The sequence below is a fragment of the Onychostruthus taczanowskii genome, unplaced genomic scaffold, assembly GCF_017590055.1.
Source record: "Onychostruthus taczanowskii isolate IOZ18803 unplaced genomic scaffold, ASM1759005v1 scaffold38, whole genome shotgun sequence".
Classification (NCBI taxonomy): domain Eukaryota; kingdom Metazoa; phylum Chordata; class Aves; order Passeriformes; family Passeridae; genus Onychostruthus; species Onychostruthus taczanowskii.
The window spans coordinates 8,376,951-8,391,051 of NW_024501237.1; the positions used below are offsets into that span (position 1 = coordinate 8,376,951).

General features: G+C 39.2%; 1 protein-coding gene across 1 annotated transcript in view; it reads right to left on the reverse strand.

Moving 5' to 3' along the window:
- The window catches only part of NAA15 (N-alpha-acetyltransferase 15, NatA auxiliary subunit), a 37,809-nt gene that overhangs the window by 20,601 nt on the left and 3,107 nt on the right, over positions 1-14,101 (reverse strand). Inside the window, exons 2-4 of the mRNA XM_041412030.1 lie at positions 2,355-2,439; positions 1,391-1,495; positions 587-744 (exon numbers count right to left, since the gene is read on the reverse strand). Of these exons, the coding sequence (XP_041267964.1) occupies positions 587-744; positions 1,391-1,495; positions 2,355-2,439 (348 nt within the window). The remainder of the gene's footprint in view (positions 1-586; positions 745-1,390; positions 1,496-2,354; positions 2,440-14,101) is intronic.

A 14,101-nucleotide genomic window follows, 5' to 3' on the forward strand; every position in this document is an offset into this window, starting at 1 on the left:
TAACACAACTTTAGAGGTGGAAGGGAAACCTAAAAAGATGAAAACCTGACCAAAAAATTGAGCTGTCAACTCACTAATGCCCAAGATGGCAAGGAGCCAAAACATGATGTTTCATGCAGTACACACTGCTTGTTCTGTTATTACCTACTGCTGAGAGGAAATGGGGGGCCACTGATGTAAAGGCAGAGGGATATATAGTACAAAGTTACCAAAAAATACAAACTCCGTAGCCTGAATAAAAGTCACATTCTGAACACATTGCCTCTTACCTACAGGAATCCTTTCAAGGAAAGAACAAGACTGGAGATTGTCTACAGCTGGGTTAAAAAGCATCAAAAAACCCCCAAACCGCAATAAGGCAGACAATTCTACACTGAGCTGAAAATGCATAATATAATTTGCCATTAAATCTTTGTATTTTATAGAAATCGCAGGGTAGCACATCTGCTTTTACTTTCATGAAGTGAAAGAGTGGCATATAGTTTTAACCCTCTGGACCTAACTATCTTTTTTAAGTGTCATTAATCAATCTGCCACCTTTGCTGCAGCTCCCTAGATGATCATTAAATGCAGCATGCATACTCACCCTGTACCCTTCAAGATCCCTCATTTGAATTTGTAGCAGAGAAAGGTCTCTCAAGATTTGAAGATTGTCTTTGTCCCATTTCAGTGCATTTCTATAACATTTGATAGCTTCATCATACTTCTTGTCTGACCTCTGAAGAAGGCCATAGACATGCCAACCTGGAAAACTCTATTAAGGCTTCCTCTGAATTTGAGCAGGGACAAATGAGCTCCAACATGGCAGTGACAGAACAGCTGGCAACAAGCTCTCAAGCTGTTTTATAAATGGACAGGAACGTTACAATCCTTTTTGTCAGAACTTGTATATGTATTTTTGTCAGAACAGTTATATGTATGCAGTCTGTATAATACGCTGTTAATGTTACATATCACACACTGAGGGAGGAAATAAAGTAACAAGATCTCTGAAAACAATATTAGGCTTACTTGAACACAATTTTAGACATCTGAAGTGCTCATACTTCCTGCACTCTAAGTATATGACCAGTCTTTTAACAATGTAATGGCAACTACTCATGCTTCCAAACCAAATCACATGCTTAAATGCCCACGAGTTTACAGCTGCAGATTAATAATAAAAAATACACAATGCGCGCCAGAATAATACGTAAGCTAACTGTGACTGTAAGGACTGCAAAGCATCTGCCCTGTGGATAGCTTAGACAAAATATTTATTGGAAATTGAAAATTCTGAACTTCCAGTTTGAAGTTTAAACTGGCTTTTACTGCTATTCTATGAATCAAGTATAGGCAGAAATCAACCTTTTAAATTCATCAGCAAAAGCCCTGATTTCAGAAAGGATACAGACATGACTCTTCAGGTCATTCCTTAGGCCTCTGCGCACAAGTTCATAAGCTTCCTCTTTCTTCCCTAGACAGTTCAATGTTAGTCCTTTCATTGCCAAGGTTTCTAAGAAAGAAAGAAAAATATTATGTAAGTTAATTTTTTTATTCATTTAACGGGTTATTCAGTCATTCATTTCCATGGGTTTTAGCTCCATATAGCAACCCCAAACATAGTATAAACGCAAATTTAGATTCAGTTCTCACTTTCAAGACTTCATTATTTTCTCACATGGAAAACTCTGCTGTCAGATTATTCACTTAAGTATATCATACACAGCAATAAACCTTTCATATTACTTCCATATCTTACATATCAAAATATGAATGAATGCTTTATTTTAAACCTGTCTGTTCTACTTTTGGAGATTTTTTTTAACTACTCAAGTATTAATTCACAACTCTGATATTTCTACACATCCACCCATACCAAAGTAATTGCAAAAAACCCACAAAGCATTTCTGAACAGTGCAAAGAGACTTTGACTAAGTATTAAGAGCTGACTGAAAATACAGTGAAGGAATAAACACCTTTTTCTTCTTTTAAAATATGACTATTCCTTCAAAAAAGTAGCAGCCCATAGAGGTGACAGAATACTGAAGAATATTCAGCCTCTTCCTTTTGTTTTTCACTTTTATGTAAGTGAATATCAATTTCCCAGGACAAGTGATTTTATTAATGCATACTTGTACTAGGAAACTTGTACCATGAATCTTAGACTTGAATAAGAATGGGAAGCTCTGACTACTGATAAGATCAGTCTCTAAAATGACAAATCTTACCAACTGTAAGTGTTTAATACACATGTTTCTGGATGCTCTTACTGCTTTATGAACAAAAAGTTAACAGTGAAGGGGTATAAAACATTAAAATAATTACTGTTAAGTACAGTGAAAAAGAGAGCACATGCCATTTGAAAACTTACCTCCATGTTCAGCAAACTTGGGATTGGACAGGATCTGTTTACAGAACTTCAGCCCATTTCTATACTGCTTATGTTCATAACACCTCTATTGAAAAACAGAATAAGTTTAGTCAAAAAATTTAGAGTGAAAGTATTTATGCATGCCTGAAATAAAGCATCAGTAAGCATCAGATTTTAGAAAATGTACTAATATTTTAATGATTCCTGTTTATTAAGCTTCCTGTGTCTAAAAATTCTTTCCACTGACAGGAAAAAAAAAAAAAAAGAAAAAAAGATGATGTTAGCAACACCATGATTTTAAATGTAGACGTGAAGACATATTATCATACAGCAGATTCTCAAGTAAGACACCACAGGAAGCTTAAGTGCCTGAAGAGATTCAACTCTCCCTTAACACAAAAGCTAATCTTATGTTGTTAAGCTGGTAAGCACTGAACCCACACTGGCCAATTATCCTGAATAGAAACCCAGAAGACAACCTCCAACAATCGTACAAACTGGAAGGACACACAAATCATTGGAACTTGGTTTAAACTACCTCTGAAAGCATCTTCTTAGGATGAGTTTGATTACAACATGTATCTCATACATCCAAACTTTCAAAATTAGTATATAGTAACATTATCTTACCATCCTGGAAATTTAAACATTCCTCTACTGTGTTCTTAGTTCAACTGTTTTGTCTGAGCCTCATTCATTATGCAAGGTGACCACAACGCACAACAGCACACAGCATGACCTTTGAAAACCAGATTTAGTATTTATGTAAATATACTTCTTGTTCTCATATTTAAATATAAGCCGAAAGAAATAACACTATAAACACCAATTCATACATTTTAGGTCACCTCTTACATTTAATTATTTTGTAATGAAATAAACATTTATGAGGCCAGGAGAACAGGAGCACACACTGACTGAGCACCAGCCCAAATCCTATTAATCCTGTTATTAATTACAAAGTCATTCATAACAGGACATCACTGACTGGTTGATCCATTCTGGTGGCAGGATGGCAGACAGGGGTGTAAAAACTGGGTACAGCTCAGAGTTTTCAAGTCCTTGTCAATAAGCTGTTGTTCAGGACTCCATCTTTCCTCACACTGCTCCAAAGTAATTATCCAAGAACACTCATAAGCACATATGGACACCATGTGTCCTCAAACCACTCTCAACAAAAATACTTAGGAAAGGCAGACCCAAGAGGTCTTCCCTTCAAGCAGAAGGTTCTAAAAACAAAACTTTAAAAAGTTACATGAATGTTAGGGGAAATGCTTAAAAAAGAAAATGGCTTGTTTACAACTTCTGTGTTTCGTGCTGCTCTTCATAATGAAAGATGCTATTTAATGTCTGGTTTTCTCTTGGAAATACCAACAATAAATTTCAAAGGTGTGAAAAAAAATGACAAAACACTAAGTGCAGGTATTATTTTCTAGTATTAAAGTCATACAGATGAAATAATATGACTGAAGACGAAGATGCATCACAAACCACCTATCTTGCTCCCCCTACACTGTCACTACCCTTAGGAGAAAGGAAATTGCTTACATGGAAACAGAAGGAGAAGGAAGATGCCCAGAGAGAGCAAATAAGATGTACTCAAAGAGGAACAGATCAACAAAAGAATTAGAATGGTTTTAACTTGAGCAGACCTTCAAAGGCTATCTACTTCCAACCAGCCCCAAGGGCAGAAACACCTTTCACTACACCATGTTGTCCAAAACCCCATTCAACCCTGACCTTGAACACTTCCAAAAGACAACTCCCTCTGTTCACCAAGGACAGGAAAAGTCAGCACTGCAAAAGAACATTTTAAGGGTTTGGTAAGAGGAAAATCTGTACAGGCAACTTTTCCCCCCCACCCCCCCCATTAAACTTGACTGGGTACTACTTACACGTTCCAGTCATTATCAGCTTTCAAGTAGCTGGCTGAGTCACTACAATCAGCCAAGCAGTCAGAGCTGACAGACTTTTTTTTAATTGAAACCATAAGTCATAAATGTTACTAGCCAGGCCTCCTCCCTGAAAAGTAGGGTTGCTGCTTGCCCCCACCCAGGTAGCTGAGAAAGCAGCAGAACCCGTCACAGAAGTGCTGCAGCCACAGGAACTGAAGAATGTGTCTGCAGTGTAACTAAGGCACTGTCACAAGCAGATGGGGCACTTTGGGGTTTTGCAGTCTGGCTTTGAGTACAGCTTGCTCAGATGCTGGCTGTGAATGTGACATCACTAAATGGTTCCATTTAATGTACTCTAACAACCAGGCTCTCACCTTGAAGTTTAAGCAAAGTCATATGGGATATATACTAGAGACAGGAAATATTTGCACATAAAAATTTCTAGGGTGGTACAGAGCTTATAATGCAAGGTAGTTTGGAACAGAGCAAACGCACCAAAAATTGTAACAAATTCTTCCTTTAGGCTTCATGGAGGAAAGATTTACAAGTTTATATCCACTTACATCTCATAACCCAGAAAGGTTCTCATAACCACGAAACTACTTGGATAGGGCCAACAAATTATCAGGAAACAATCATGGCATACTTTTATCTCCAGAATATAGCTCTGCACATAGACATAGCTGCATATATTCCTCAGTGAAGCATCAAAGGTCTCCTTTGACAGGTTATTTCTAGATCAAGACAAGTTGGAATGATTTCCTGTATACAATTGCACCAAGTTTTCTAGATAATACTTCCAAGCTTATTTCATTCGGTTAATGCAAACACTTCAAATTGTGGTTTTTTATGAGTTTCCTTATTCCATATATGTGTTCTATGAACACACTGTATGTTTTGACAATGGAAGGAAGGGAACAAATGAAATTGAGGTCACATTTAGTTCTTCAGAAAAGAAGAGACTGTTTCCTCATAGTGGGCCCAACAGCATATTGAGATTCCCCTGCCTGAAGCTGTGCACATACTTAACTCATCCTCCAGAGAGATTATGGACTAACAAGCTTAAATTAAGGTGTGAATGAGACAGAAGGAAGCCAGGATAGAAGCATATGCAACCATGGCTGGTACAAACACCAGTGAACCTATAGTTTCAAGGAACAGACAATTTGAACAAAAATCTTTTAACAAAAAGGAGACTGAAAATATATACACAGCCTGGGAAAGAAGATCCTTAAGCAAGTAAGTAGTTTCTGAGTAAGAGAAGAAAAAAGAATGAGCAATTTAAATTAAAAAAAGAAAAAATCACAGAAGCAGGAATGGTGACATGTCAAGTATTCTTGGGACATAAAGATACAGGCTTTGTGGAAACAGGAATTTTATTCATCTGGGTAGCTTGTTTCCTCCCAGATGAATATGCAGCAGTCATTCCCAGAGCTGCAGCCCTTGCTTTAGGACAGATGTTCTGCAGAAGTAACATAGTTCTCTGATCCAGAGATGGCTAGAAGAGCAGTTGCCTGCACTAAGCTAAATTCCTGCACATATAAACTTCAAAGCCAGCTGGGAGAGCGTGCTTCTGATGCTTGACAGACAAGTGCTGCAGCTACAACTTTTGACATCATGCAATGAGAAAACATAAAAGCTAAACTTTAAAAGAGTAAGGTTAAGAAGGCTAATGCTTCAGAATAACAGAATCTGACTCCACATCAATAGAATCTATTACACATTTCCTGCCCTTCAAAGTTTTTAGTTTAATAAGTTACCAGATATTTTAAGATATCTAACAAGCTTTTCTATACATGCTGTGGCCAGAATAACAACCTATCCTAAACACACCAAATTCTTTTTATATCCCTTAACTAATTTTCTATCTTTATAGCAAGGAAATAACACCTGCTTTAATACAATTTAAATACAATACCAAGAATTAGTAAGATGAGGCAGGCAAAGTATGACTCCTTCAAAATCATGCAAGACTATAGGAGGTGACAATTTGCACATACATTGTTTCCCCATCACCAAGTATTTATTCAATGGATCAGAATGCATGGCAATTACTAGACAGACTAATATGGAAATTTTAAGGAACAGAGATGGCCCATATTCTCTAGAATTCAAAGTCTGAGGTGGAAGGAGGGCTTGTATTCTGATGTTCTCTAAATTGCATTAAGGCATCTGAGCAGACTCAGTCTCTGGCCAGCAGATGCCTTACACATGCACATGGCTCACCGTGTCAAATGTGAATAAATTCCTTCACATTTCTTCTCTGGTGGATGCCATGATGAAAGGTGAAAAGACTCCCACTATTTACAGCTTATGTACATCTAGTCACAGCTCATGGCTACATGGAGTTTGCTCCTCCCTTGCCCCAGCTTTCCATTTTTGAATCTTCTCCCATCTACTCTCTAAACCTTGCTGCCAAACCTACAGATAGGGAACACTGACATGGATTCTTGAACAAGGTAACCACAAGTTTGTTATACAAGGGCCATGCTAGTGATTACAGTAGCACCAAGAGCTGCTTACAGTAGCAGAAATGACTTTTATCCAAACTTAATTCAGCACTGTTTTCTTTGTATACAGTATAAACAAATACATTGCCACAAGAGCATTTTAGAGATCTTATATTTTTGAAATTTACACAACTAGGCTCTCCACTTGTTTGCTACTGTGCTAGGTTAACACTATCTGGATTTTAGTGGTGGAAACTTCTCCTATATCCAGCAGAGCCAATTCTTAAAGGCTCTGACGACTGACATACTGGCTGGCCCACTTAGAGAGGTTAGCAACACCACTGTGATGACATATTTAAGAAGGAAAAAAGGAACACTATTCCTCTTTCTTCTTCTCCTTGGAGTGGCAGTAGAGAGGGCCACTGGGCTCCTTCCTAGCGTGGCTGCCAGGGTTATGCCACCAGGGCCCATTTCAGTGCCAAGAGCAAGCAGCCCCGTGGCCAAGAGCGCTCAGTGCAGCTGGGAGTGGCCGCACAGCTGAGATCAGCGCAGCTGTGGTGGTCACTGCTGTTTCAGCATGGCTCACAGTGAACTTTATTTGCTTGGCCTCTTTTGGCCAGAAGGGCAGAAGTGGCAGCAGCAGCACTTCCTTTTCAGCATCCGCATGAGGAGAGGTGGTCGGTGTGACTCACATGGTGCCATTGGGGACCAAGTGATCAGCAGTGAAAGGCATGCTGAGCAGTTCCCTGATGCAGAGCCTGGATGAGATCAACCTTTCAGCACTGCAGAACTCTATAAAAACCTTTCAATTGATACAACTCGGGAATAAACGAACCTACAAACACCAATTCTCTCCTGAGTTAGAGAAAAGGAAAAGGTGAAGACACGTGAAGAGAATAACATGGTGACACTAAGGTCGGTGCAAAAGAGGGAGGGGGAGGAGGAGGTGCTGTGGACATCGGAGCTGAAATTCTTCTGCAAGCCATGATGAGGACTACAATAGAACAAATTGTTTCCCTGTAATTCATTAATTGCATGGGGGGATGCAGAATTCACTGGCAGCCTGTGCAAAAAAGGTGCTTGCACTGGAGCATGTGGATGCCAAAAAGCAGTGATCTGGTGAGAGGTCTGAACAGAGAGAAAGAACCCTTGTTTCTAGAGATAGAGGAAGAAGACCCTTGTTTTTATACTAGAACAACTCATCCTTAAAAGAGTGTACCCCATGAACCAAATGGCCCATGGAAAAACAGTTGGAAGACTGCTTTGCCCATGGGAGGGACTCATGTTGCAGCAGGTTTGTGTGGGACTGCTACTTGTGAAAATTAGAACCACATTGGAAGAGTTCACAGAGAACTGTCTCCGGTGGGAAGGGCCTCATGGCATAGCAAAAGAGACTCCTGTCCTAAGCAAACTGAAGAAAGACTGTTTAGAAGTGACAAACTGACTAAAAACCCCATGTTTTGTCTCCCTGCACTGTCAGGAGGAAGGAAAAAAGGGCTGGAGGAGGGAAACGGTGTTCTAAAGGTTTTAGGTCTCATTATACTCTTTTAAGTCTGTTAATAGATTTTTTTTTTTGTATTTATATATTTTTAAGTTTTATGACTGTTTTGACCTTAAAATGCTTCTTTCCAATCCTTACCTCAACTCATGAACTCCTTTTTAATTGTTCTTTTTCCCTCCTCTGCTCAACTATAGCAGAGGAGAATGAGTGAATCATTTTTTGCGAGACCAGTGGTGTTTGGCCAGCATCAAACCCTCAACAGCTACCTATAAGCAGGCAGCGTATTTTACTTCCCAAGTAATTCTTCCCTCTCAAGACAGACATTTTAATGGTCAAATACATGTGTTTCCAACTAAAACCAAATGATATTAGTCAAGTGCAGCATTCTGACATGCAGGTATGTCCCTCAGGATCAAATATACAGCACACAGCAGAGTGGACTCTGCCATTTATACCTGAAATATTTTGCAAATATTCACAGAAGTGCAAATCCTCTTTTATCACAAAGCAGTCTTCACATCTTGCAAGCCTTCAGAAACTAAGGTAAATAATTTAATAGCCATCCAAACTTAAATGTGCTACTTATAAGACATTTTATAATAACTACACTGCAGACTGAAGTGTATTGTATGCTCAGTAACATCAATAGCTAAGATCAGCTCAACCTCAGCATAACACCAGGTGTTACCATGAGCCTGATTAGAAGCTTCACAGTGAATCTACACTGCCACCAAGTACCACTCAACCTACATAAAGAATCACCTCAATCACAACATAAAGTAGAAAACTTCCTTTCAAGCAGGGAAACTTGAGAATCAATACATAGGTACAACCTAACTGATTCAAGACTGTTTTAAAACTGATTTGCAGCAGTAAAACAAAACAAAAACTCTCACAGGAGTCTATCCAGCCTGGATTTTGCAGCTGATTAAACAGGTGAGAAGGAGACCCAAAAGTGTTTCATGAGCAAGATGAAGACATTCACAGAAGACCAACATAAAGGAGAAACCACCTTTGTTGTTTCACCTGGAAGCATGCAAGACTAGAGGCTTTTCCTCAAGAGTAATTATCAAAGACAAGATGGTATCATCTACTCCCCAAGCTCACAAGTGGGAGCACGGGGGCATGACTGACTGCTTTCTTTTTATTCTTACTTGAATCAGCACAAGAAAGAGCAGTGTGAGAATCAAATTGATATAGCAGAACCAGGTGGGTGGGATGGGATCACATTACCAATCCTTATGCCCTTTGAAATTGAACAGAAACCAAAAATAGTGTGCAATTTCCATTAAAGAGACAGAATTTTAGAAAAAACAGTATTAAGAACTTTTAACTCTTTTCTCTTCCAAGACTCTGTGTTTTACCAGGTCACACTTTTTACTCCAACCTAACACCCCACGTCTGCAATTGAACTGAAGTAAAATCAATGTAAACTACCCAATGCCCCAATACTTAAAAACAATCAACCCTAACCAACCAAACAAAAAGCCCCACCAAAACCCCCACAGGAAATTACTTCTCACCCATAAATAATGCTGTAAAAGTAAGAATCCTAATTTAGTCAGTGCTGTGACAGACCAGCTGAAGAATATGATTTTCTTCACCAAATGAGTGTCAAAATTGAGATTAAGCCCCAAAAGACATCAAAGCTGCACAGTGAACTTCTCTGTAGTTCACTGTACTCAGCCCCTCTCCTTCAGCAGGTGACACAGCCAGTGTCATTGTCAGAGGAAATATATTGCAGACTATTCCCCACCATACACAAGTTACCAGGACAGCTGATTTACACATGGGCACAGGTGAACGTTTTACTTGCAAGTCTCCAGGAGGAAGTACAATGAAGAAGGGGCTGCTCAAACAAAACAACTCACATATTTGGCACTGCTGTCCTCTTCCCTAGGGTTTTGAGGCTTGAGCCGATCCGTGGTGGAGAAGGAGTTGGACTAGATGACCTTCAAAAGTCCCTTCCAACCAAAATTATTCTATGATTCTACAACAGACCCTTTCAACTACAGCAGTGTGCTCTTAGGGGATCTCCAGAGTTTCTCCCAGTGACAGATTCATGGATGTACACTTGGGGCATGGCAACACTGGCAACTACGATGCTCTAAGATCTCTGGCAGCAAAAAGCATTGGAACCCCTGGCCTTTTGCATTACCTAAGGTGTGCACTTACGCTGCAGGATATGCACATCTGCCACTCTGATTCTATCTATTTCTTCCAGCACAATTCAGAGGCAGCACTTACCAGATAATAAATTCAGGTGCTAGGCAGCTCAAGGCTGTTTTCCAGCACAATTCCTCTCTCTAGAGGTAGACGAGATCAGGTCAAGTCACTAAGGTGCACTAATTCAAGCTAAATGTAGTAAACAAGATACTGAAAGCTGGAAGCATTAGGAGCTACTACTCACCAAGAATTCGTGGATTCTTTGAGCACTGACCATATCAAACAGCACAGCAGCTCCAGGCAAAAGATATTCCACACCAATTCAATTTCATTACAAACACAAGATGTATAAACCCAAGGACTGAAGAAACCACAAAAATCTTGCAGCTGTGTTAATGCTAAAAAGCTCTGAAGCAAACTAGCATAGTTTTCTGCTGTCAAATTGAAACAAACTATCCTCTGTCACTGCTCTGAAGTGTTAATTAATTGAATTGTTCAGTGTAACAAACAGCTTCAACAATTGCCTGGCTCAAGGGATTAATAAATCCTCCTCTTCACAGCATGCTTACCTTTTGGAAGTCACTGATATCTTCCTAACTAGCAATGCTTGGTAGCATACAACCAGAGGAACAGAAAAAGTTGAAATTCAAATTAGTTAGAAAGAATCTAAGAAATATGCGTACCTTTTCATTTAATACTAAGGCAGAAAAAAAATCTATGCTATGTCTATGCTTTTGAATTGGTCTCATTCTTTTATTTCAGAAAATTCAGCTGGAAACGGGCTGACAGATAGTTAACTACAGCTCTTCTAGGAGACTAGAAATCCTCACTTACTGAAGACAGACTTGCTGAAAAAACCGATTACTCAAAATCAGTTCTGTTGGCCTGTACTTGCTTACATTAATCTCTTCTTGGGGAGAACTACCACGAACGTGGCCCTGTCAACTAAAATACGCTGACTTCTGTTCATGACCCTGGAACCCCTGCATTCAGGCTTCACCGCAGAACTCCTCAGGAAACTGACTGTGCCTCACAAGAGATCCAGTATGCACAGGATATGTTTGGTTTTTAATGATCATCTGAAACAACAAAGGGAATCAAACTCCAAGATCTGGCATAAAAATGTCTAAAGGAGCCCCGGTTGCTCTGGACTCAGACCTGAGGTGAAGTATCCATGTATCTTGCAAAATAATCCAAGATACATGGTGAGGCTACTGACATTTTCTACCTAAATAATACACCTAGAGTACTCCTCACCCTTAGCACTGAGGTATGCAAGATGAGACCTGGCAGCACTGAGCAATGAGAAATAGTTAAATGGGTCTATTAAGATAAGAAAGGTTGTTCTTCAACATTACAAAGTTTGCTAACTTCATTCTGTGGTATCACCTAAGTAAACAGAAATCCCTGTAACAAGTCTCAATGACCTCACATTTACGGGTGGCAATGAATAATTGTTAATTTTCCCTAAATCCCCTATCGGCAAAATCAGAAAATGCGTAATTCCTTACGCCCACTTCTGTTGCATTGACACAGTGCTGTTGCAGACAAGAGATTTAAACCTGAGACATCCACATAAAGTCCAATCAACAAAATCTCATTAAGAAAACCTTTCAAAAACAGAAATAAACACTGCTTCGTCTAATTCTAACCAAAATAAAGGGTAGTAGCATATAAATAATTAACTCCCTTGCCCCAATTAAAACCACTTCAGTTTCAATTAAGAGTATCTATAGCCTTAACAATGTAAGATTGACTATAATCTTACAACTGAAGATGTTTTTGTTAATGACTCTTACATTTTCACCAGTGAAACAGGTAAAATTATGCTGCTCCTCAGAAATTTACAGCAGTGAATCATGTTTCTACAATTTCTGACAGCTCCAGTGACAAAAAATGGCCTAATTTCATGAACAGGCTTTAGTAACATGTATTGCTCAAGTGAATCCTCAATGGCATCCTGAAGTCTCAAACAGTAATAAATTTCTTAAGCAGCTTTGAGAAACAGTTCTGAAAAATAAGATCAGTGATTCTGCTTAAAGCAGCAAATCTATCCTGTACTTCCATTCCAATGTTTCTGCCAATATATAATTTCTCTTCCTACTACTACTGACCAAGCAGGGTATTCCTCTTGGCAAAGAAAAACAAAGTAATTGACATCTCAACAGACAAGCAATTGGAAGAGCCATGTTAGCAATTCCGTATTTCAGCTGAAAGACGGTATATGGTAAAATTCCAGTGGTGTGCATACTTGATTACTGTACAGCCATGCAAATGCAACAATGATTGCAAACCAACTAATTTACTTGGTTACGGATAAAAGTGAAATTCTGGCAATCAAGTCTTTAATCTTGAATTAAGATGACTTAAGAAGAGATTTCCAAGTCTTGTCACCTCAGCAATCTTAAAGTTAGCACCTGAATTTCTATGACAGAACAATATTTCTATAGGACTCATGCTGATGAAAGCAAAAGTGAAGGAGAAGTACTGGTCTGTCTAGTTTCAAAGTGCAGGGACAGGGAGCAGATTCTGGAATGAAGAAACAGGAAGATGGCCCAGCATGAGGGACTTGGCATAATTACAGCAGAGGCACGGAAGAGAGGTTGTTCAACAGGCTTTTTATCACCAGGAAGTTCCTACATCACTTACTGGAGCACTTGTCAAAGCCAGCACGGAAAAGAAGACCACCAGCTCAAAGACAATGCCCTCAAGGACTACAATGTTGAGGTAAAAATGACCAAGTGAAGGGGAAATGTCCCCATACAGCAGACACCCTGCTTACTGCAATGCCCCACTGGAGCACACGGGTTCTGGCCATGCCCAATCAAGCCTGCACAACACCTAAGGAAACTGACAGAGATGAAAGATGAATACCTTCCATACATCAAAATGGCCATAGCTAATCCCCAGTCCTGAACAGGGAAACTCTGATTTTCACACAATGCAACATACACCAGCTCAGACCAGTACTGCATCTCCTTCCTTAGTACATTACTTCTACAGCACAAAATAGAATTCTGAGACAGTGGAAATGTTTAAACAAGGATTGAACACACTCACACAGCTGCATTGCTTGTTTCCAACATAAAATATGACATTGCACTTCTGAAATACTTGGACTTTTTTCCTCTTTGCTCATTAAAGGCTAAGCTCACAAAGCATGAAAAATACCTGCACCACCTTAGTCTGTCAGAACTCCAAGAACTTCATCCTGATGTTTCAAGAGATTGAAAAAACTCTTCCACAAAATATATGGCACCCCTAACAGCTCTATATTTAATTTTTCTTCAAAACCTTTTCAATAAATGTATTTAATTTCTACATCCAAAGAAAACTTGAGTATTATCTTTGGGATTTGTGAAATAAAACTGAACATTGTTGATGAACTGTACCTGACCAGATACAGCAGATTAGTAATTTGGCAAAATTCCAGGAAGGGTTAAGGAATGTTCATCAGTTATATTTAATTAAAAATCAGTCAGTCTTACTTCCTACAACTGCTAGTTCTACAGTTGATACTAAGGGAGGTGGGGGGAGAAGGAAATGGAGTACACTTTGTCCATTACTTAACAGTGCATCCAGCCTTCTGTGTACCAAAATGCCAACTTAACTATTACTGTGCTCTGTTTACCATTCTACCCTTTCCCCTGCCTCCACCTGAATTCTTCTCCAGTAATTTCTGGACTGCCTAGAAATTATGTGTGTTCAAAAGAATCATAAAGACTCAATTACTTT